Below are 24,752 nucleotides of genomic sequence, written 5' to 3'. Positions count from 1 at the left end.
GACTAACTACCAATTGGATATCACAAAATCGTGGAGAAAAAGGGGTAAAAGTAAAAATGATAATAAGTCTAACTTAACCAAATGTGGAAAAAGTCAAGGGGCCTGAATACTTTCTGAATTCATATTTAGTTACGTTGCAGACTTATATTAAAATGTATTCAATAGTTTTCCCCCCCCTCATCAATCTACACAAAATACCCCATAATGATAAAAGCAAAAGAGGTATTTTCAGGACTCTCCAGAGATGTTCGAATGGGTTTAAGTCCGGGCTCTGGCTGGGCCACTCAAGGACATTCAGAGACTTGTCCCGAAGCCACTCCTGCTTTGTCTTGGCTGTGTGCCTAGGGACATTGTTCTGTTGGAAGGTGAACCTTCGCCCCATCACGTCCTGAGTGCTGGGGAGCAGGTTTTCATCAAGGAACTCTGTACTTTGCACCGTTCATCTTAACCCTCGACCCTGACTAGTCTCCCAGTTCCGGCCTTTGAAAAACATCCCCACAGCATGATGCTGCCACCACCATGATTCAATGTAGGTATTGTGTCAGGTTTCCTCCTGACGTGACGCTTGGCATTCAGGCCAAAGAGTTCAATATTGCTTTCATTAGACCAGAGAATCTTGTTTCTCATGGTCTGAGAGTCCTTTAGGTGCCTTTTGGCAAACCAAGCGGGCTGTCATGTGCCTTTTACTGAGGAGTGGCTTCCATCTGGCCACTCTACCATAAAGGCCTGATTGGTGGAGTGCTACAGAGATGGTTCTTTTTATGGCAGGTTCTCCAATCTCCACAGATGAACTCTGGAGCTTTGTAAGAGTGACCATCGGGTTCTTGGTCACCTCCCTGACCAAGGCCCTTCTCACCCGATTGCTCAGTTTGGCCGGGGGCAGCCATCTGTAGGAAGAGTCTTGGTGGTTCCAAACTTCTTCCATTTAAGAATGATGAAGGTCATTGTGTTCTTGGGAACCTTCAATGCTGCAGATTTTTTTTGATGACACACACCTTAGCCAACTATATTTAAACTCAGTTTTTCACAATTCCTAACATTTAATCCTAGTAAAAATGCCCTGTCTTAGGTCAGTTAGGGTCACCACTTTACTTTAAGAATGTGAAATGTCAGAATGATAGTAGAGAGAATTATTTATTTCAGCTTTTATTTCATTCATCACATTCCCAGTGGGTCAGAAGTTTACATACACTCAATTAGTATTTGGTAGTATTGCCTTTAAATTGTTTAACTTGGGTCAAATGTTTCAGGTAACCTTCCATGAGCTTCCCACAATACATTGGGTGAATTTTGGCCCATTCCTCCTAACAGAGCTGGTGTAACCGAGTCAGGTTCACAGGCCTCCTTGCTCACGCACACTTTTTCAGTTGTACTCATACAATTTCAATAGGACTGAGGTCAGGGCTTTGTGATGGCCACTCCAATACCTTGACTTTGTTGTCCTTAAGCCATTGTGCCACAACTTTGGAAGAATGCTTGGGGTCATTGTCCATTTGGAAGACCGATCTGCGACCAAGCTTTAACTTCCTGACTGATGTCTTGAGATGTTGCTTCAATATATCCACAATTTCCCTGCCTCATGATGCCATCTATTTTGTGAAGTGCACCAGTCCTTCCTGCAGCAAAGCACCCCCACAAAATGATGCTGCCACCCCCGTCCTTCACGGTTGGGATGGTGTTCTTCGGCTTGCAAGCCACCCCCTTTTTCTTCCAAACATATGGCCAAACAGTTCTGTTTTTGTTTCATCAGACCAGAGGACATTTCTCCAAAAAGTACGATCTTTGTCCCCATGTGCAGTTGCAAACTGTAGTCTGACTTTTTTTTAATGGAGGTTTTGGAGCAGTGGCTTCTTCCTTGCTGAGCGGCCTTTCAGGTTATGTCGATATAGGACTCATTTTACTGTGGATATAGATACTTTGTACCTGTTTCCTCCAGCATCTTCACAAGGTCCTTTGCTGTTGTTCTGGGATTGATTTGCACTTTTCGCACCAAAGTACGTTCATCTCTAGGAGACAGAACGTGTCTCCTTCCTGAGCGGTATGACGGCTGCATGGTCCCATGTTGTTTATACTTGCGTACTATTGTTTATCCAGATGAACGTGGTACCTTCAGGCATTTGGAAATTGCTCCCAAGGATGAACCAGACTTGAGGAGGTCTACAATCTTTTTTTCTGAGGTCTTGGCTGATTTCATTTGATTTTCCCATGATGTCAAGCAAAGAGGCACTGAGTTTGAAGGTAGGCCTTGAAATACATCCACAGGTACACCTCCAATTGACTCAAATGATGCCAATTAGCCCATCAGAAGCTTCTAAAGCCATGACATCATTTTCAGGAATTTTCCAAGCTGTTTAAAGGCACAGTCAATTTAGTGTATGTGAACTTCTGACCCACTGGAATTGCGATACAGTGAATTATAAGTGAAATAATCTGTCTTTAAAGAATTGTTGGAAAACTTGTCCTAACCGACTTGCCAAAACTATAGTTTGTTTACAAGAAATTTGTGGAGTGATTGAAAAATGAGTTAATGACTCCAACGTAAGTGTATGTAAACTTCCGACTTCAACTGTACATACATACAAGATTGGAACGCTACTGTGAAAATTATGATAATGCCCTTTTAGTATGAGCTGTTTGTAAAGACCGCCTAAAATCTCAGCCCGTTTTGGTTTGATGGAGTTTTTCCCTGTGTCGTGACGTGACTATCATTAATGTAAAGACTGCTATTCATCAAATAATTACCTACTACGTTTAACTATTACTCAATTAAATGAATCATGTAACAATTAACACATTAGGAATTTGGGGAACCACAGGAAAAGTTTGTTTAAAGAGTTACCATTTCCCGAATTAACTCAAGAATATAGATATCATACCAGTCATCAAATAATAATTTCCTCATATCAGTCTCATTCTAAACGTCATAGACTTCGTAAATCTGCACAAACCCGGGTCTCACTAATCATTCCATAGAAATTGATTTGATTATTTATTTACTAACAAGCTAAATGATAACATAATGTACACACACGGTATAGGTTATTGATTAGAACTTAATACAATGACAACAGGTCCCTTGCGGACCAACACAATATGGCACGTGTTACATCAGATGGAGATTGAGTGTGTGTGTGTGTGTGTGTGTGTGTGTGTGTGTGTGTGTGAGAGAATGCGAGAAGCAACACTGGGATACATTTGGAAACTATACTTACAGTAGCCCTAATACCTTGCCCCGAACTTCCGCTCTAATGGGTAAGAAGTGTAATGCATGTATATAAGTGTTGAAGGTCTTCGTTGGGTATCTCTGTTGGCCCCAGGCCTTCGGGGGCTGATGCCGCTTAGTAAGAAACGTTCGATGGAGACCTTGTTCTTTGGATGGCCGTCTCCTTCATCCTCGGGTGTAAGTCTCTGATTGTCCACAAGGTGTCACAATGTCCTTTCTCTTAGTTGTCTGTTTCCTTGTACTCGTTCTGGAAGAGTGGTCTTCTGAGGATGGCTAATAGCCATGTAGATGATCTCAGGGTGGGGATGAAAGCAGTGTAGACAAACGATGACTCGAAGAGAATAACCGGATGGTCCTGCTTAAATTCACCTTCTTAGATACAGTACTTAGAACAGCAACTCAACTGTAGCATTGATTGTTGAGGTTCATTTGAGAGGTTCATTTGTCTTCAGGGTCGCGACTAATCGTAGACCTCGACTGCAGCTCGTGGTAATCTTAGTCTGATATGTTAATTCTTAACTCAAATTCTTTATACCCTCGGGTAAAAAGGGGGCGTTTCCGTCTTGCTGACACGCTCTCTGGGTTCCCTGGGGCGTAGCTAGTTAAAAGGCAAGGTATCAGAATTTACTATGATCTCGTTTAGAGAAATAAAATCACAATTTTACCATCACCAAATATTCTCTTTATCCTGGATATTTCCACACAACGTAAAGTATGTAAACATGATATACACCGTATGAACACCGTATGAAAAGTCTTAAAGTTAATGTTTCTTTATAATGTCTTCATTTACCTTTTAATGATGACATCACAAAATAGACATTAATCTTCCACATTCTTAAAAAAAATAAAAACACTGATCAAAAAATAAAGGGAACACTAAAATAACACATCCTAGATCTGAATGAATGAAATAATCTTATTAAATACTTTTTTCTTTACATAGTTGAATGTGCTGACAACAAAATCACACAAAAATAATCAATGGAAATCCAATTTATCAACCCATGGAGGTCTGGATTTGGAGTCACACTCAAAATTAAAGTGGAAAACCACACTATAGGCTGATCCAACTTTGATGTAATGTCCTTAAAACAAGTCAAAATGAGGCTCAGTAGTGTGTGTGGCCTCCACGTGCCTGTATGACCTCCCTACAACGCCTGGGCATGCTCCTGATGAGGTGGCGGATGGTCTCCTGAGGGATCTCCTCCCAGACCTGGACTAAAGCATCCGCCAACTCCTGGACAGTCTGTGGTGCAACGTGGCGTTGGTGGATAGAGCGAGACATGATGTCCCAGATGTGCTCAATTGGATTCAGGTCTGGGGAACGGGCGGGCCAGTCCATAGCATCAATGCCTTCATCTTGCAGGAACTGCTGACACACTCCAGCTACATGAGGTCTAGCATTGTCTTTCTTTAGGAGGAACCCAGGGCCAACCACACCCTGGGTCTCACAAGGGGTCTGAGGATCTCATCTCGGTACCTAATGGCAGTCAGGCTACCTCTGGCGAGCACATGGAGGGCTGTGCGGCCCCCCAAAGAAATGCCACCCCACACCATGACTGACCCGCCGCCAAACCGGTCATGCTGGAGGATGTTGCAGGCAGCAGAACGTTCTCCACGGTGTCTCCAGACTCTGTCACGTCTGTCACGTGCTCAGTGTGAACCTGCTTTCATCTGTGAAGAGCACAGGGCGCCAGTGGCGAATTTGCCAATCTTGGTGTTCTCTGGCAAATGCCAAACGTCCTGCACGGTGTTGGGCTGTAAGCACAACCCCCACCTGTGGACGTCGGGCCCTCATACCACCCTCATGGAGTCTGTTTCTGACCGTTTGAGCAGACACATGCACATTTGTGGCCTGCTGGAGGTCATATTGCAGGGCTCTGGCAGTGCTCCTCCTGCTCCTCCTTGCACAAAGGCGGAGGTAGCGGTCCTGCTGCTGGGTTGTTGGCCTCCTACGGCCTCCTCCACGTCTCCTGATGTACTGGCCTGTCTCCTGGTAGCGCCTCCATGCTCTGGACACTACGCTGACAGACACAGCAAACCTTCTTGCCACAGCTCGCATTGATGTGCCATCCTGGATGAGCTGCACTACCTGAGCCACTTGTGTGGGTTGTAGACTCCGTCTCATGCTACCACTAGAGTGAAAGCACCGCCAGCATTCAAAAGTGACCAAAACATCAGCCAGGAAGCATAGGAACTGAGAAGTGGTCTGTGGTCACCACCTGCAGAATCACTCCTTTATTGGGGGTGTCTTGCTAATTGCCTATAATTTCCACCTGTTGTCTATTCCATTTGCACAACAGCATGTGAAATGTATTGTCAATCAGTGTTGCTTCCTCAGTGGACAGTTTGATTTCACAGAAGTGTGATTGACTTGGAGTTACATTGTGTTGTTTAAGTGTTCCCTTTATTTTTTGAGCAGTGTATTTAACTAGGCAAGTTAAGAACTAATTCATATTTACAATGACAGCCTACCCCAGCCAAACCTGGATGACGCCGGGCCAATTGTGCATCGCCCGATGGGACTCCCAATCATGGCCGGATGTGATACAGCCTGGATTCGAACCAGGGACTGTAGTGACGCTTCTTGCACTGAGATCCCTCATTACCAAAATTTCGGAGGATGAAATATTGTCCGTGTCCATTGTTTGATGTTGTAGTTTTGGGTTGGTTAACACTTCATAAGGCAAGCAGACATTCTGATCACCCAAACTAGGCCCCAAAGGACTCGTCTGCTGCCTAATGGTTTACGATCGACGTGAGGTGTCATAAAACCCCAACATCCATCCCTCTCCCCCTCTGCAGGAGAGAGAGAGAGTTCTGTAGAGCTGATCCACTGTAACCTGATCTCTTGGATCCTCACAGGAGAGTCATGACACCTGCCTGATGACATCACCAGGCCGTAAATTACACCAAAGAAAAATATAAAATGCAACATGTAAAGTGTTGGTCCCATGTTTTATGAGATGAAATAAAATATCCCAGAAATGTTCCATACGCACATTTGTTTACATCCCTGTTAGTAAGCGTTTCTCCTTTGCCAAGATAATCCAGCCACCTGACAGGTGTGGCATATCAAGAAGCTGACTAAACAGCATGATCATTACACAGTTGCACCTTGTGCTGGCGACAAATAAAGGCCACAAAAATGTGCAGTTGTGTCACAACACAATGCCACAGATGTCTCAAGTTTTGAGGGAGTGTGAAATTGGCATGCTGACTGCAGGAACGTTGTTGCCAGATAATTAAATGTTCATTTCTCTACCATAACCCGCCTCCAACGTCGTTTTCGAGAATTTGGCAGTACGTCCAAACCGCCTCACAACCGCAGACCACATGTAACCACACCAGCCCAGGACCTCCACATCTGGCTTCTTCACCTGTGGGATCCTCCGAGACCAGCCACCCACACAGCTGATGAAACTGTGGGTTTGCGCAACCGAAGAATTTCTGCACAAACCGTCAGAAACCATCTCAGGGAAACTAATCTGCGTGCTCATCATCCTCACCAGGGTCTTGACCTGACAGCAGTTCAGCATTGTAACTGACTTCAGTGGGCAAATGCTCACCTTCGATGGCCACTGGCACACTGGAGACGTGTGCTCTTCACGGATGAATCCCCGTTTCAACTGTACTGGGCAGATGGCAGACAGCGTGTATGGCGTCGTGTGGGCGAGTGGTTTGCAGATGTCAACGTTGTGAACAGAGTGCCCCATGGTGGCGGTGGGGTTATATTATGGACCGGCATTAGCTACAGACAACAAACACAATAGCATTTTATCGATGGCAATTTGAATGCACAGAGATACCGTGGTGAGATCCTGAGGCCCATTGTCATGCCATTCATCTACCGCCATCACCTCATGTCATTGTAAATAACAATTTATTTTTAACTGACTTGCCTCGTTAAATCAAGTTAAATAAATAAAATAAAATGAAAAATGTTTCAGCATGATAATGCACAGCCCCATGTCACAAGGATCTGTACACAATTCCCGGAAGCTGTAAATGTCCCAGTTCTTCCGTGGCCTGCATACTCAAGCATGTCACCCATTGAGCATGTGTGGGATGCTCTGGATTGACATGTACGACAGCGTGTTCCAGTTCCTGCCACTATCCAGCAACTTCACACAGCCATTGAAGGTATTTGTGACCAACAAATGCCTAGCTGTATTCCCAGTCATGTGAAATCAATAAATTAGGGCCTAATTAACTTATTTCAATTGACTGGTGAAATCTATAAATTAGGCCTAATGAATTTATTTCAATTGACTGATTTCCTTATACAAACTGTAACTCAGTAAAGAGTTCCAAAACTTCTGCCAACAACAGCTAGTTTTCCCCTCCCCGCTCAAACCACTCCCAGACCGTCCTAGAAAGATTCTTGCTTGAGAAATTGCTCTTTGCTAAGAAGCTATTTTTGTTTCTTTTTGACAATTTTAATTGAAAACAATCAATGTCCGGTACTTAAATGTTACCCAGAAATGATTTGATATTGAGAGAAAAAAAAAGGCATTGGACCTTTAATCTCTCTGAGCTTGTCCCAGATCTGTAATTAATATTTTAGTCCACTTCTGTGCCTTGTTGGCACTTAGTCAAACCCTGCTGCTGTACTGAAAGGTTTAAGGCAGAGGGAGGCAAAAGCGTTTGGGCAAGTTAGGTGTTTGATGGATTGATTTCTTAGCATTGTGATTGACTAGACTACTGTATGACGTTCTGTTGTGTTAACCTGGCCAGGTTGTGGCTTGATTTAGCCTAGCAAACACACATAACACCTGAACAGCTACCTTGAAATCCACCCTTTTATAATATGATCATTAACCTGAGAGTGACAGATTATTTCAGTCCCATTGAAAGCTGCTCTCTTATAACAGGTCAGTTATGTTTTTATAATACTTCCACATATGGAATGTATGATTAATTGTGAAAGATAACGAGGAACAATTAAGTTTAGCCTGTTAGGGCTAGGGGGCAGTATTGACACGGCCGGATAAAAAACGTACCCGATTTAATCTGGTTACTACTCCTGCCCAGGAACTAGAATATGCATATAATTATTGGCTTTGGATAGAAAACACCCTAAAGTTTCTAAAATTGTTTGAATGGTGTCTGAGTATAACACAACTCATATGGCAGGCCAAAACCTGAGAAGATTCCATGCAGGAAGTGGCCTGTCTGACAAGTTGTGTTTCATCTTGGCTCTTTTTATTGAAGACTGAGGATCTTTGCTATAACGTGACACTTCCTACGGCTCCCATAGGCTCTCAGAGCCCGGGAAAAAGCTGAACGATATCGAGGCAGCCTCTGGCTGAAACACTTTATCGCGTTTGGCAAGTGGCCGATCAGAGTACTATGGGCTTAGGCGCGTGCCCGAGTCGACCCCATGCTTTATTTTCTTTCGTCCGTTTACCTAAACGCAGATTCCCGGTCGGAATATTATCGCTTTTTTATGAGAAAAATTGCATAAAAATTGATTTTAAACAGCGGTTGACATGCTTCGAAGTACGGTAATGGAATATTTAGACATTTTTTGTCACGAATTGCGCCATGCTCGTCACCCTTATTTACCCTTTCGGATAGTGACTTGAACGCACGAACAAAACACCGCTATTTGGATATAACAATGGATTATTTGGGACCAAACCAACATTTGTTATTGAAGTAGAAGTCCTGGGAGTGCATTCTGACGAAGAACACCAAAGGTAATAACATTTTTCTTATAGTAAATCTGACTTTGGTGAGTGCTAAACTTGCTGGATGTCTAAATAGCTAGCCCTGTGATGCCGGGCTATCTACTGAGAATATTGCAAAATGTGCTTTCACCGAAAAGCTATTTTAAAATCGGACATATCGAGTGCATAGAGGAGTTCTGTATCTATAATTCTTAAAATAATTGTTATGCTTTTTGTGAACGTTTATCGTGAGTAATTTAGTAAATTCACCGGCAGTGTTCGGTGGGAATGCTAGTCACATGCTAGTCACATGCTAATGTAAAAAGCTGGTTTTTGATATAAATATGAACTTGATTGAACAAAACATGCATGTATTGTATAACATAATGTCCTATGGTTGTCATCTGATGAAGATCATCAAAGGTTAGTGCTACATTTAGCTGTGGTTTGGGTTTATGTGACATTATATGCTAGCTTGAAAAATGGGTGTCTGATTATTTCTGGCTGGGTACTCTGCTGACATAATCGAATGTTTTGCTTTCGTTGTAAAGCCTTTTTGAAATCGGACAGTGTGGTTAGATTAATGAGAGTCTTGTCTTTAAAATGGTGTAAAATAGTCATATGTTTGAAAAATTGAAGTTTTTGCATTTTTGAGGAATTTGAATAACGCGCCACGGGATTACACTGGCTGTTGAGTAGGTGGGACGCAAGCGTCCCACCTAGCCCATAGAGGTTAAAGGGTAGGAACCTTGAGTTTTACTCACCAATGTAATAAAACAGTGTGGTCAAAGACTTTTAGTAAGTAACTTAGTTGTAGTCACGATCTGGTTACCTATAAGTAGAAACAGTTATGTTTTTGGGTTATTACATATTTATTAACTTATTTCCCGATATCTTCTAAACTACCCACAATGCACCATTTGTCAACGTCATATGGAGACTCGATGGAGGATTTTCCACCTTGGCTTAGTTCTAGCGCACTAGTTGACGGACATCTGGAATCTATCCATTTTAGATTTCCCTGACTCTCCCTCTGCCCGGCGAAGCGCCCGCCTCCCCCTTGCTTTGGTAGCCAACTCAGCATACACGCTTTTAAAAGTTTTACAATCAGGTGGGCCCCAGCAATCAATATCTCTTTGCTTTCAATCTGCGGTTATGTTTTGGTTGTGTTGTGTTGTATTAGTTGTGTTCTAGCTCATCTCCAGTAGTTGGGCTCTAGCTTACCGACCAAACTGTGGTGGTTGGCTAGGCTACTAGCTAGTTGGCTAAATAGTTCATGTTAGCTGGCTGCTGGCTAAGATGGCTATATGCAGTTAATATTCTTTCAAAACTGGTTAGATGGCATTATGTAGTTCCAAAACTTTGGTTTACTTTAATGTAGCTGTAAGCTAGGGGTTGATAGCAGTGCATGAGTTAGCCAGTTGCTAATGTAATGTTGACAGGCTGGTAAGGCTAATGTTAGCAGGCTAGTTGGCTAGCAACCTTGCAGGATGATTTGTAAAAATACGCAAACAATTTGAAGTTATACATTTAAAAGTTATTTCTGTTGGAGTTTACATTATAGGGTATAGGCTCGCTTGCCGTGTCCTACATATTACACCACACCCCGGAAAATCCATTTTCCGACAAGACTTTCAGATCGGTTTTATGTTATAACTCGAAAAATAGAAAAAGTGAGGTGTAACTTTGCATTGGGACTTTTAATGTGTATACTAATGTAAATCCATATGTAACATGTTGTTACATTTATTCTACCTACACTGTAAGGCTCGAGGGGAAATAAATAAATATAGCATACTGTGTATAATGTTGTGCCATTGATTCCACGTCTTGAGAGTATCTCAAAGAAAATGAGGCCGTTTTAGAAAACGTCTAACGTTCCTCCTCCTGTGTGGTTGACAAAGGGAAACCCAACTGAGGCAAACAATGTTGTGTCTGTATCTTCCAAATATTTCATGTAGGCCTGGGCCATGCTCCATACATATACCTCAAAGCATGTTTGAACACAATGACACACAGGTACAGTCATGAACAGTGGTGGAACATCAATGCTGTAATACATGATAACAGCTGAACAGATTATAATACAGCGAGGAGAAATGTGGAAATGTGAGCTGGGTGAATCACACCACTGAAATAGTTCTGTGCTTGAACACAGGCCAGAGAGTGTTTTATATTAAATAAATTAGAAACATCACAACCTTTCATTGCACATGAAAGGGATCACCTTAGCAGGTCCGGGGGTTAAGAACACTATTATTAAGCGTACCCATTCACCCATCAAACTACACTTACTTAATCTGACTAACACATGGGAGTGTTTAAATTGCCTGACGACTCAAACTGAATTATTCCGCTGCTCTATGATCGCTACATACTTCTGTCGAAGACTGCCATCATTGAAGTTGTTTGTGGTGATCTCAAAATTAGGGGTGTTGTACAAAACAAAGTCATCAGCAATTGGATAACTTCTAACCAACCAGAGTATCAAAGCCAATGACACATTTTCTAAAACACTGCTTTACCTACGTGTGTTCTGGCTCAAACCATCGGTTTCTGGGACCAATCAGAACAGTTAGAACATGTTTGCGTTCTAGAAATCGTGAAGGAGGTACTCCGATCCAGACTCATTGCGGAGTATAAACGAATGTATTTTTGCATTAGGCAAGTGTTTAAGAACAGTTATGAACCAAATGAGCAGAGGCATCAACACCACTCTAGAGGTGTCGAGCTCTCACTGCTGGCTAAATGAATGGTAAAGAATATAGGAGTTAAATAGACTAGTATGAGCATCCAGGGTATCACTGATTAAGGATACTGGAGTTTAATTAACCTAACTGCTAAAAGTTTCAGAGGCACATAGAGAGGTATAAGCAGGGACATTAATTTGTCCTGACTAAGTAACCTGGGAAGGAAAAACTCATGGCCCTACTTATGGCTTCCTGCACAAGATAAGTGGTCAGGAATTCTCCTGGCCCTAAGGAAAGGGAACAGCGGACACATAATAGAAATATAATGTTTGTCTTTAACATGAATAATATAGTCCACAGTGATTTGTGTGCCAGTAAAGTTCTTCCACAGCTATAACGGTACAATATTAAGTGAGCTGCTTAAGACGTGGAGGTGTTATAGAGGGGAAGGCCTGAATACTAGGCCATTATGAGGAAGGATGTCCATTAAGGAAGATGATGCAACACATTAGAAGGGCTTTACCTCACCAACAGTTCAGGGGCTATCAAACTAATAGGGGAAGTGCGTGGCCTAGGTGTTGTTATGGAAAGCAAATAGAATAGCTGCCATTTTGTATTGTCCTTATAGATATCTTAAGATTAATACTGCTGTTATTCATCAGCTTAGTCTTGGCCCATTACAATTAAATCATTGTATACAACATTTTGGGATCCAATTACTTGGTGTTACAAAGCAGAGATTACCAAACTGTTCCTTGACCCCAGGGCTACCGCTAAATGTAAATTCCATCCCTCGCTATACAATGGAGAAAAATCCCATTCATCTCAAAGTTATTCTAAAGCTGTTTCTTACCTCTGACAGGAAGGTCTGTGCTGATTTCTGTGCACCGACGTGCAGCAAATACTCATACACATATAAAGCTAACCTGTAAAACAAAGAGAAAAAGGGTCAACATTGAGGCTCCATATCACACCTCCTCCATTCCTCCTTCCCCTCCTCCTCACTCCGGAGAATCTCTCACCCTCCCTCCCTCCTGGGGTAGCAGGCAGCCTAACCCACTGGTGCTCAGGTGAAAAATGTGGCTATACTGGATCTCTCCTTACAGGCCAGTGGAATTAAGCAGGAGAAGGAAGGCTTTGTCACGATCAAAAACACAATCGTATTTGAGTTCAACTAGATTCAGTCACGGCCAATTTTACTTTTGCCCCTTTTTCGTGATATCCAATTGGTAGTTACAGTCTTGTCCCATCGCTGCAACTCCCGGACGGACTCGGGAGACGCGAAGGTCGAGAGCCATGCGTCCTCCGAAACACGACCCTGCCAAGCCGCACTGCTTCTTGACACACTGTTCGCTTAACCCGGAAGCCAGCCGCACCAATGTGTTGGAGGGAACACCATCCAGCTGGCGACCGAGGTCAGCTTGCAGGCGCCCCGGGCCCACCACAAGGAGCCTCTAGAGCACGATGGAACAAGGAAATCCCAGCCGGTCCAAACTCTCCCCTAAACCGGACGATGCTGGGCCAATTGTGCTCCACCTCATTGGTCTCCCGGTCAGGGCCGGCTGTGAAAGCCTATGATCAAACCCGTGTCTGTAATGATGCCTTAACCACTGTGCTACTCGGGAGGCTATGATACTGTATAATATTTGACTGAAACATAATTTCAAACCTTGCTTACATTTGTATATGATCAGGTGTCTCTCTATTATGTGTGGAAATACTTGGGGAACAGATTTCCCAAATTAAAATCCATTAGAGCAGATTTCTTGGTGTTTTTACAGTTTATGTCCAAAAATGAAAATTCAACAAAAAATAAAAACATTTTGCTCAGAAAACTTGTTCCCAAGTAAAACCACCTGCAGGCCAAATTCAGCCCGCGTGCCGCCAGTTAGGGAACCCTGATGCACACAGTATTGACATGTACAGTAAGAACCAGAGACTGTTTCACTTTGAGGATAGGCAGAAAAACATTGCTGTCTCTAAGGAGCAGCCATTGGGAAGCTCTAGAAAAAAGAAGAAAAGAAAAAACTTTGTGGCATAATGCCACAACTCTGTGGTTTAAGGAGCTCCTCCTTTAACATGAAGGCTGATGAAAACAAGAGGCAAGCAGAGACAGCCAAGTAAGGCTCGGAGCCACACTATCTGACAAGCCACACTGCCGCATGCATTTTTGTCATTTTTGGTATCCATTACGACTGTCATTTAGCCGCCTGTCCTGGCAATTACTGTGCTCCCAATGCTCCTGGACTAATGCTGAACCCACACTCTGCTAGGGGGGAAAACATCCCCTGTTCTCCCCAGCTAGACTGAACAGAGGGACAACAAGGCAGCTCAGTAACAGTGTGGTTTTAGAGAGGACAGGGACCCCTGTCAGTCTGGTCACATCAGGTTACGTCCACTGTGGCAGCAGAGGCTCAGAAACACTTGGGCTGATGATATTGAATTGTGTTGAACCAAGCACCAGGGACATAATTGTCTCGAAGTAATCATTCCTTCGATATGCCTGCTTTTCATGTGGGAGACTTCTCTTCCACCATCTGCCAAAAAACAGTTCTGACTAACGTTAGACATTAGTTAAAGGGGGCCCTATCTTCTTAAAGCTGCAATATGTCACTTTTTGGGGTACCTGACCAAATTCATCTGTCATTCTCATTGAAAGCAAATGTAAGAAGTGGTAGATATGTTCTATGTGCGCTATTTCTATGCTTCCCGTTCTTAAGTTTTGTTTTTGTGTCACTTTCGTACACTAGCTTCAAACAGCTGAAAATACAATATTTGTTGTTATTGAAAAGATATTTCACAGCGGTTTAGATGGTACAATGATTCTCTTCATTGCTTGTTTTGTCACAAACTGAAATTAGGTGAACTATTGGAATTTTGGCAAAAGGAAATGGCGGGGCGATTTCTGCATAGCGCACCTTCATTTCTCATTGTTACATCAGACATTCATTACACCTTTAATTTCAGTAATCTACTGTAAACAAAAGGTTCTGGAAGCAATGAACGCAATTATGTCTTGAGCGTTTTATCTGCTCGGTCTCTGTTTTATGGTTGTGTATTTTTTACGGTGGAGTGATTGCTTAGAGGAGCGACTTCTTAGAGGGTAGGTCAAGGGTGATGGTCGCCGAACAATGGATTATAGGTAATGGCATGATATACAAATGAATGACGCGATGGAGTAAATTTCTGGCTGGAATATTTTCATACTTATCTGATCTTAGAGGCGACTGTCTCACGACACTACTGTTCCTGGTAAAACAAAGTGTTTGGTGCCGTTTAGTAATCAGGTCTCACCTTCAATTAAAACCAGCCAGCGAGAACTGAGCGCCGGGAGTGTGCTCTGAATTAGCTTAATGCAACCAGTCAAAAATTAGTCGCTCCTTTAACCAGGAAGTACCTGTGCTCTCCCTCTCAGAGTGATAGTGCGGCTGTTTAAACTCTTCTGTTTTCTGGTAAAGACTGGAGGCAGTTGGTGTAAAATGTAAAAAGACTACCTCTTGGCTGTGTGTAATACCCAGCGGCATGCATCGGCTTATATAAGCTGGTCCACGCTGAACTGGATCGAACAGAGATTCCCATGAGTTGATTAAATTTTCATGGCTAGACTGGTGTGATCTGGGGTTCTATGCCCTGGTGATGGGCACCTGCCCCTTCTCTAATGCATTATTTAAAAACACTCATTCAATCCTGGCTTCGGGGGACACCTTTTGTTGCACTGTCAGAAGCACTGAGTGTAACTCCGCCAAGGGAAGAGGGTTGTGGAGACTCTTCCTGTGCAGGTAGATGAATCAGTGGAGAGGGAAAGAGAGAGCGAGGAAACTCTAGGCGTTAAGACTACTGTGTGATGACAAAAGGGCCAACGACCGTTGTGGAAACCACAGGGCCAGACATGACAGGAGACAGAGCCACGACACCAAACACAAGGCATATGTTCATACAAAAGCCTTCTTTGAAACTAGAAACAGCTAGTGCACACACCATGTCCTCTGACCTCCCAATGGGAACATCTCCATAATAATATATCTACAACCCCGAGTATCAAGCGTGTTGCTCGTTCTTCTCCTGTCTGTCATAGTGTTGTCTCAGGTGCCTAGAAAATAATCTCAACATCCTAGTTGATTGCTCAGCTGGTCTCATCCACCCCTCTACCCCTCTCACCTAATGTTCTCTGCCCTGCCGTGACACTCCAGGTAAAGAGGTCAGAGGCCACAGAAACCCCATCATCATGGATAATGTTCATACAAATGACATGCTGCGGAAAGATGAGGAAATCGGAGGCCAGCTGACTTCTCTCAGTCAGAGAATGACTATTGAGTGGGTGGTTGAGTTTGATCCCCTCTGTAGTGACTAAGGGCTCAGACACACCAATAGCGTACGCTGACAGAGTATTTAGCACCTCTGAACGCAATTTGAACTGATTTTACATTTAGAAAAGTGGGTGGTCCCTAAAAACACAGCGTGGTGAACGATCGGCAGACGAACAAGAGATCCAAATTCGGTGTGATGTGTGCTAGCCTTAACATTAGAGGCAGGGCCAGGGAGGCAGACAGCAGCCCCCAGCTCCACAGTAAGCTCGGAGCTTTGCACTATCTCCCACCTCAACCCAGGAACACACCTGTCCTGACATCTCGCCCCAGGCTCCCAGACTATGCTCCCACTAGACATGAAAGCACCTCCGCCAAGTTTAGCCAGCTAAAGCACAGTCTGTTAGCAAATTAACTTTCCGGTCTTGATTTCAATAATTCAGCAGTGAAAGCATGGCCTTGATTTGATAAGGTACGCAGGAGAAGTGATGGAAAAGGGAGTCGAAGTAAATGCAAGATAGTCATTTCACAAAAGCCTACAGTAATTAAGAGTGTATTGGCAAATGTGGACACAGTTGACAGGAATGGCGCCAGAAGGGATGCCTGCCGTTTTACAGGCTCCAAACCAACTGTGCTATTTTGTTAGTTTTTTCGCATTGTTTGTAACTTATTTTGCACATCAAGTTGCTGCTACCGTATCTTATGACCGAGTGATCGCTTATGAGCGATTACTCACCTAACAAAACTAACCCCTATCTGAGATATCTAGTGCAGCCCTCATCCTCCACATACAACACTCGTTCTGCCAGTCACATTCTGTTAAAGGTCCCCAAAGCACACACATCCATGGGTCGCTCGTCTTTTCAGTTCGCTGCAGCCAACGACTGGAACAAGCTGCAACAAAACACTCAAACTGGACAGTTTTATCTAAATCTCTTAATTCAAAGACTCAATCATGGACACTCTTACTGACAGCTGTGGCTGCTTTGAGTGATGTATCGTTGTCTCTACCTTCTTGCCCTTTGTGCTGTTGTCTGTGCCCAATAATGTTTGTACCATGTTTTGTGTTGCTACCATGTTTTTGTCATGTTGTGTTGCTACCAAGCTGTGTTGTCATGTGCTGCTGCCTTGCTATGTTATTGTCTTAGATCTCTCTTGTCGTGATGTGTGTTTTGTCCTGTATTTATATATTTTTTATCCCAGCCCCCGTCCCCGCAGGATGCCTTTTGGTAGGCCGTCATTGTAAGTAAGAATTTGTTCTTAATTAACTGACTTGCCTAGTAAATAAAAGGTTAAATAAAAAATAAAAACATTTTGAAGATTTTTTCTTTAATGAGTCCGATTCAAAGTATATACCACTCTCCGGAGACCAGGCCCAAATCCAAGTAATTTGCGTGACAAAAAGGCGGAGATACAGAGGGAGAAGATCGGGGTGCCTTGTTAAGATTCATATGCGAATGAGTAAATCACAATCCCATCGGTTCTACTGGCCAACGTGGAATCACTTGAAAACTATCCTACCAACGGGAGATTAAAAACGGTACTATCTTATGCTTCATGGAGTCGTGGCTGAACAACGACCCGGATAATAGAGCTGGCTGGGTTTTCCGTGTACATCTGGTAAGACGATGGGCGGGGGTGTGTGCCTATTTGTCAATAACAGCTGATGTGCGATGTCTAATATTAAAGAAGTCTCTAGGAATTGCTTGCTTGAGGTAGAGTACCTCATGATAAGTTGTAGACCACACTATCTACCAAGAGAGTTCTCATCTATATTATTCGTAGCCGTCTATTTACCACCACAAACCGATGCTGGCACTAAGACTGCACCCAACGAGCTGTATAAGTTGATAAACAAACAAGAAAATGCTCATTCAGAAGCGGCGCTCCAAGTGGCCGGGGACTTTAATACAGGCAAACTTAAATCCGTTTTACCTCATTTCTACCAGCATGTCACATGTAAAACCAGAGGTTGAAAAACGAAAAAAACTCCACACACAGAGACGCATAGAAAGCTCTCCCACGCCCTTCATTTGGCAAATCTGACCATAATTCTATCCTCTTGATTCTTGCTTACAAGCAAAAACTAAAGCAGGAAGTACCAGTGACTCGCTCAATATGGAAGTGGTCAGATGACGCGGATGCTACAGGACTGTTTTGCTAGCACAGACTGGAATATGTTCCATGATTCATCCAATGGCATTGAGGAGTATACCACCTCAGTCACCGGCTTCATCAATAAGTGCATTGACGACATCGTCCCCACAGTGACAGTACGTATATATCCCAACCAGAAGCCTTGGATTACCGGCAACAACTGCGTCGAGCTAAAGACTAGAGTTGCCGCTTTCAAGGAGCATGACACTAATCCAGACGCTTGTAAGAAATCTCGCTATGCCCTCAGACGAACCATCAAACAGGCAAAGCGTCAATACAGGACTAAGATTGAATCCTACTACACCGGCTCGGATGCTTGTCGGCTGTGGCAGGGCTTGCAAACTATTATGGACAAAGGGAAACCCAGCCGCCAGCTGCCCACTGACGCAAGCCTACCAGATGAGCTAAATGCCTTTTATGCTCGCTGCGAGGCATGCAACACTAAAGCATGCATGACAGCACCAGCTGTTCCGGATAACTGTGTGATCACACTCTCCATAGCCGATGATAGCAGGACCTTTAAAACAGGTCAACATTCACAAGGCCGCTGGGCCAGACAGACAGATTACCAGGGCGTGTACTCAGCACATGCACGGATCAACTGACACATTTCTTCACTGACATTTTCAACCTCTCCCTGACCGAGTCTGTAATACCCACATTTCAAGGAGACCACCATAGTCCCTGTGCCCAACAAAGCGAAGATAACCTGCCTAAATGACTACTGCCCTGTAGCACTCACGTCGGCAATAAAGTGCTTTGAAAGGCTGGCCATGGCTCACAACACCATCATCCCGAAAACCCTAAACCCACTCCAATTTGCATACCGCCCCAACAGATCCACAGATGACGCAATCTCAAATCGCACTCCACACTGCCCTTTCCCACCTGTACAAAAGGAACACCTATGTGAGAAAGCTGTTCATTGACTACAGCTCAGCGTTCAACACCATAGTGTTCAACACCAAAGCTCATCACTAAGCTAAGGGCCCTGGGACTAAACACCTCCCTCTGCAACAAGATCCTGGACTTCCTGACGGGCCGCCCCCAGGTGGTAAGCAACAACACATCTGCGACGCTTATCCTCAACACCGGTGCCCCTCAGGGGTGCGTGCATAGTCCCCTCCTGTACTCCCTGTTCACCCACAACTGCGTGGCCAAGCACAACTCCAACACTATCATTAAGTTTGCTGACAACACAACAGTGGTAGGCCTGATCACCGACAACGATGAGACAGCCTATAGGGAGGTCAGAGGCCAGGACAACAACCTCTCCCTCAATGTGAGCAAGAAAGGAAATTATCGTGGACTACAGGAAAAGGAAGGCCAAACTGGCCCCCATTAACATCAATGGGGCTGTAGTGGAGTGGGTCGAGAGTTAAGTTCCTTGGTGTCGACATCACCAACAAACTATCATGGTCCAAACACACCAAAAAACACCTTTTCCCCCCCAGGAGACTGAAAAGATTTGGCATGGGTACCCAGATCCTCAAAATATTCTACAGCTGCACCATCGAGAGCATCCTGACCGGTTTCATCACCGCCTGGTATGGCAACTGCTTGGCATCCGACCGTAAGGCGCTACAGAGGGTAGTGCGTACGGCCCAATACATGACTGGGGCCAAGCTTCCTGCCATCCAGGACCTATATACTAGGCGGTGTCATAGGAAGGCCCCACAAAATTGTCAAAGACTCCAGTCACCCAAGTCATAGACTTTTCTCTCTGCTCCCGCACGGCAAGTCCAAAAGGCTCTATCCCCAAGCCATAAGACTGCTGAACAATTAATCAAATGGCCACCCGGACAATTTACATTGACCCCCCCCCCCTTTGTTTTTACACTGCTGCTACTTGCTGTTTATTATCTCTGCAAAGTCACTTTACCCCAACCTACATGTACAAACTACCTTGACTAACCTGTACCCCTGCACATTGACTCTGTACCGGTACCCCATGTACATAGCCTCATTATTGTTATGTCATCTTATTGTGTTACTTTATTTTTTACTTAAATTTATTCAGTAAATATTTTAACTATTTCTTATACTGCATTGTTGGTTATTAAGGGCTTGTAAGTAAGCATTACACTGTAAGGTGTACACCTGTTGTATTCAGCACATGTGACAAATACAATTTGATTTGATGTGTAATGACATGTTTTGTAAACAGAGGAGGAGTAGACAAGGCACTTCATTCCCAATATGTTAGAGTTCCATCCCATAAACAGGTAGCCTAAGAACTAACATTTCCTACATTGGCGGTCATTTTTTTGCCATCACAAAATAGTGTCAAAAGACTGTAAACACGCATGGCTTAAATCAGCATGGGTTAATCCACACACACACACACACACACACACACACACACACATGAGCTGGATTCCCATTGCCAAAGTCATCGGTTTCTTTACCAGGAGGAGCTAGCCTGCAGCTCAATTGACTTTACAACTATGGACATGCTCTGCTTGAAAGGATGACATTGTATTCTAACCTGAAAGTCTTAATTTTGTGGCAATTGATACATTAAGACGGTATTCTTTCACACAGAACAAAACTAACAGAATACAAATAGACAGGGTTTATACATGGAATAAGCAGTTAATAGGTATTGTTAAAAGTTAATAATACAGTTACTACTACAGTACACTGTCTATAGGTAATAATTAATTAGCTACATAAAAACAAAAAGGTACACTAAATATACACAAAGTATGTGGACATCCCTTCAAATGAGTGGATTTGGCCATTTCAGCCACACCAGCTGCTGACAGGTGTATAAACATCGAGCACACAGCCATGCAATCACCATAGACAAACATTGGCAGTAGAATGGCCTTACTGAGGAGCTCAGGTGACTCAACGTGGCACCGTTATAGGATGCCACATTTCCAACAAGTCAGTTCGTCAAATTTCTGCCCTGCTAGAGATGCCCCGGTCAACTATAAGTGCTGTTATTGTGAAGTAGAAAGATCTAGGAGCAACAATGGCTCGAGAACGGACCTGCTGAGTGCTGAAGAGCGTAGCGTGTAAAGATTGCAACCGAGGACAGACAACACTCACTACAGAGTTCCAAACTGCCTCTGGAAGCAACGTCAGCAAAGGAACTGTTCGTCGGGAGCTTCTTGAAATGGGTTTCCATGGCCGAACAGCCGCACACAAGCCTAAGATCACCATGTGCAATGCCAAGCGTCGGCTCGAGTGGTGTAAAGCTCACCACCATTGGACTCTCGGAGCAGTGGAAATGTGTTCTCTGGAGTGATTAATCACGCTTCACCCTCTGGCAATCCGACGGACGAATCTGGGTTTGGCGGATGCCAGGAGAGCGCTACCTGCCCCAATGCATAGTGCTAACTGTAACGTTTGGTGGAGGAGGAATAATGGTCTGGGGCTGTTTTTCATGGTTTGGATTAGGCCCCTTAGTTCCAGTGAAGGGAAATATTAATGCTACAGCATACAATGACATTCTAGACAATTCTGTGCTTCCAACTTTGTGGCAACAGTTTGGGGAAGGCCCTTTCTGTTTCAGCATGACAATGTCCTCGTACACAAATCGAGGTCCATACAGAATTGGTTTGTTGAGATCGGTGTGGAAGAACTTGACTGGCCTGCACAGAACCCTGACCTCAATCTCATCAAACACCTTTGGGATGAATTGGAAGGTCGGCTGCGAGCTAGGCCTAATCACCCAACATCAGTGCCCGACCTCACTAATGCTCTTATGGCTGAATGGTAGCAAGTCCCCTCAGCGATGTTCCAACATCTAGTGGAAAGCCTTCACAGAAGAGTGGAGGCTGTTATAGCAGCAAAGGGGGACCAACTCCATATTAATGCCCGATGATTTTGGAATGAGATGTTCGACGAGCAGGTGTCCACATACTTTTGTCACGTAGTGTATCATGTTTCTATAACATTTCTATAATAATGGGAGCCAGTGTAATAAACAGCATACACACATGCACTTCATAAGTTTGTGCTGTGACCAACCCCATTACTGACTTAATGCACGTAGCCTCAATATTTATACTGTCTCACTTATTTCAAGTGAGAAAACAAATATGTGCGGATGCATGAATAGCATCTAACAAAAAGCTAAATTAATTGACTGCTAACACCTCTGAATACGAGCATAATTCTTCCCAGCAAAGCAGAGGAAATCAGAGGTTCTTTACAAAATAGTGCCGTGTTTTTGCGTGCGTGAGTATGTGGTTCTTTGTCTGTCAAAAGGCCAAAACGCAGACGGCAGTACCATCTGTGTCAAATCAAAAACCGTGCATTCAGACCTCAAGAACTAAATACAAATATAGGGGCGTTGAGGGGAGGGTGTGGATGTAAAGAAACAAATTCATCTTCACACTTGAGACACACTTTATTCAACATATTCAATTACATTAAATATGATAAAAATGTCTTACAGGCCTATCCTATAACTATAGTGTATGCATAGAAGAATAGACTATAACATGTGTGACAGGGTCAAGCACTACCAGCTTTCATGATGAAAAACATAGATTTTATTCATCCAATGGAAGGGCCCTGTGATGGCGGGTTTCTCAGCACATTTCAAGAGTTGTAATTAACAAACAGGTCATATTAATGTTGGAGCCTCTATTTAAACCTCAGTTAAAATCAAATTAAATCAATGCAGAAAGAGTGAGTGTGAGGTGTAATTAATTCCTCTCGTCACAAGGGCACAGCGTTCTTGTTCCACAGGCATCGGCCTCTTCCTCAAGTACACAAGCACTTTCTTGAATGACACCATCCCTCAATCTAGGACTTTCAAAGTTACATGTTTATCGGCGTCTCCATTTCTTCACCGCACAGAACATTTTAAGTGCATGTATTTCCACACAGACACTTAAGTGCAGAACACAACACGGAACACAGCTATAGTCAATGCTTGCGTCTTTACATCGCTGAAGACAGTGCCCAAAGATTTTTAGAACTAACCCAAGATGGGCTGTAGTCTGTCGTTTCCAATGGGAACAAATGTTTCATAGTGGGCCGAACAAGCAAGGTGACGGGCAGAGCCAAGCACAAGCTAGTGAGATCCTACTGGCGTGTTCTAGAATGCATATTTCTGTTAGCTAACGCATACCTCTGAAGTGCGTGTGTGCAATAACTCATTCGCCTTTGCACTCCTAAACAATGCCATTTTTCACAACTTTGGCAAAGGGTCAATTCTACAAAACTTATTCCACTCTTTTCATTACAGGTTTTAGTTTGGGGAACAGAAAACTGTATTGAGATCAAATGTTTCATCGATGAGAAAATTTGTCAGCCAAAATTAAAATCTCATTCCATCTTCTCCCACTGCCGGCCAGTGGGCTTCCTCTCACCATCATATTTGGTAGTGAGTGGAAACGCCAAGCGGATGATTCACATTTCTACATCCGGTGAAAAATCAGTCTCATTGTTTTATCTGTGGTATGCCTCTAGACAAAATCATGTAAAAGTTACACCCAATATTACCAGAACTATGGTTTTTCTTTCTGCCGTGGATTCGTGCTAATGTCGCAGACATGTTTTAAACTACTCAAGCCAATATTTGTTGGTTTGATAACAAACATTGTTTAGCTAGCTAGTCATGTTACCTAGCCAGCAACCTGATAACTTGACCACTGACTAGGCTATGCACAAATTTGGATGGCACAGGAAGAACTGAAAAGGAATAGGCTACTCAAAGAGATGCTTCAAAAGGTAGGCTGCATATGCAAGAATGGGGTGTGTAAGATTGTGTGTATGTGTGTGAGAGGATGTGTGTGAAGCAGCAGTAAGTGAAACAGTCTGGGAGGGAGGGAGAATGTGTAGACCTGTGTGAGTGAGTGAGTGAGTGAGTGAGTGAGTGAGTGAGTGAGTGAGTGAGTGAGTGAGTGAGTGTTAAACTTCAAGAACATTGATAAGAGGAAGTAGGCCTACTTATATAGCTAGCTGTATGTTACAATGACTTTTGTGTTGTTTATGGTGAAAATGATATTTAACCATTCTGATGAATATAATTGTTTCCGTCCCTTACAATCAAAGCACAGTATGCCTGTAACTCAATTAGGTACTTTTTAACTGGAAAAATCTTTCTTTAGGACCAAATTTGAATTTGCAATTAACTAAATGCCACCACCTTGATTAATTATTTTAATCATTTGACAACCCTAATTTTAACATGTCAGTAATTCTGTCAACAAACTCCTAGATTCCTCCAATGCTTTTATAAGCCATTATACCATTTCCATCCGTGGTGCACTTTTTAGAACTTGAATCTTCTCTACTAGTGGTTATATACACTAGACACCTTGACTCTCCAGTCTCCCCTTCGCTGTGCCAAAAATTGGACTACCTGCACAAAGAGACCATATGGGTTTTTCATTTCAATTTCCAAATTAAGTAGGAGTTAATCTAACAAGCCTTCAGACAACATGGACAGCATCATGAATAACAATAGTGTAAAGAGAGTGAAACAAGCGTTTGTCTTACAGTGCATGGCAGAGTCATTAGTTAGGTGATAATGGCATTGAATCTTCACTCTGGCCATCAGCTACTTACCTGACTCACACACAGACACCCAACAAGCATGCAGCGGTGTCTGTCAGAAGGTTCAATGCTTAAACTGATGACAATCAATCAAATAACTGAATTTTCCTTGTTAGGGAAAATGTGTGGAGTGGAATATACAACAAGACAAAGGACATACGGGACAAGTGTATCTACAGTG

General features: G+C 43.4%; 1 protein-coding gene across 2 annotated transcripts in view; it reads right to left on the bottom strand.

Annotated features, from left to right (window-relative positions):
- The window catches only part of ssbp4 (single stranded DNA binding protein 4), a 119,502-nt gene that overhangs the window by 89,451 nt on the left and 5,299 nt on the right, over positions 1–24,752 (bottom strand). For both annotated transcript variants that reach the window (XM_014169744.2, XM_014169743.2), the window contains exon 2: positions 12,442–12,514. In XM_014169744.2, the coding sequence (XP_014025219.1) occupies positions 12,442–12,514 (73 nt within the window). The remainder of the gene's footprint in view (positions 1–12,441; positions 12,515–24,752) is intronic.

Source organism: Salmo salar, chromosome ssa23, assembly GCF_905237065.1.
Source record: "Salmo salar chromosome ssa23, Ssal_v3.1, whole genome shotgun sequence".
NCBI lineage: Eukaryota > Metazoa > Chordata > Actinopteri > Salmoniformes > Salmonidae > Salmo > Salmo salar.
This window is presented reverse-complemented; position numbering and strand designations above follow the sequence as displayed.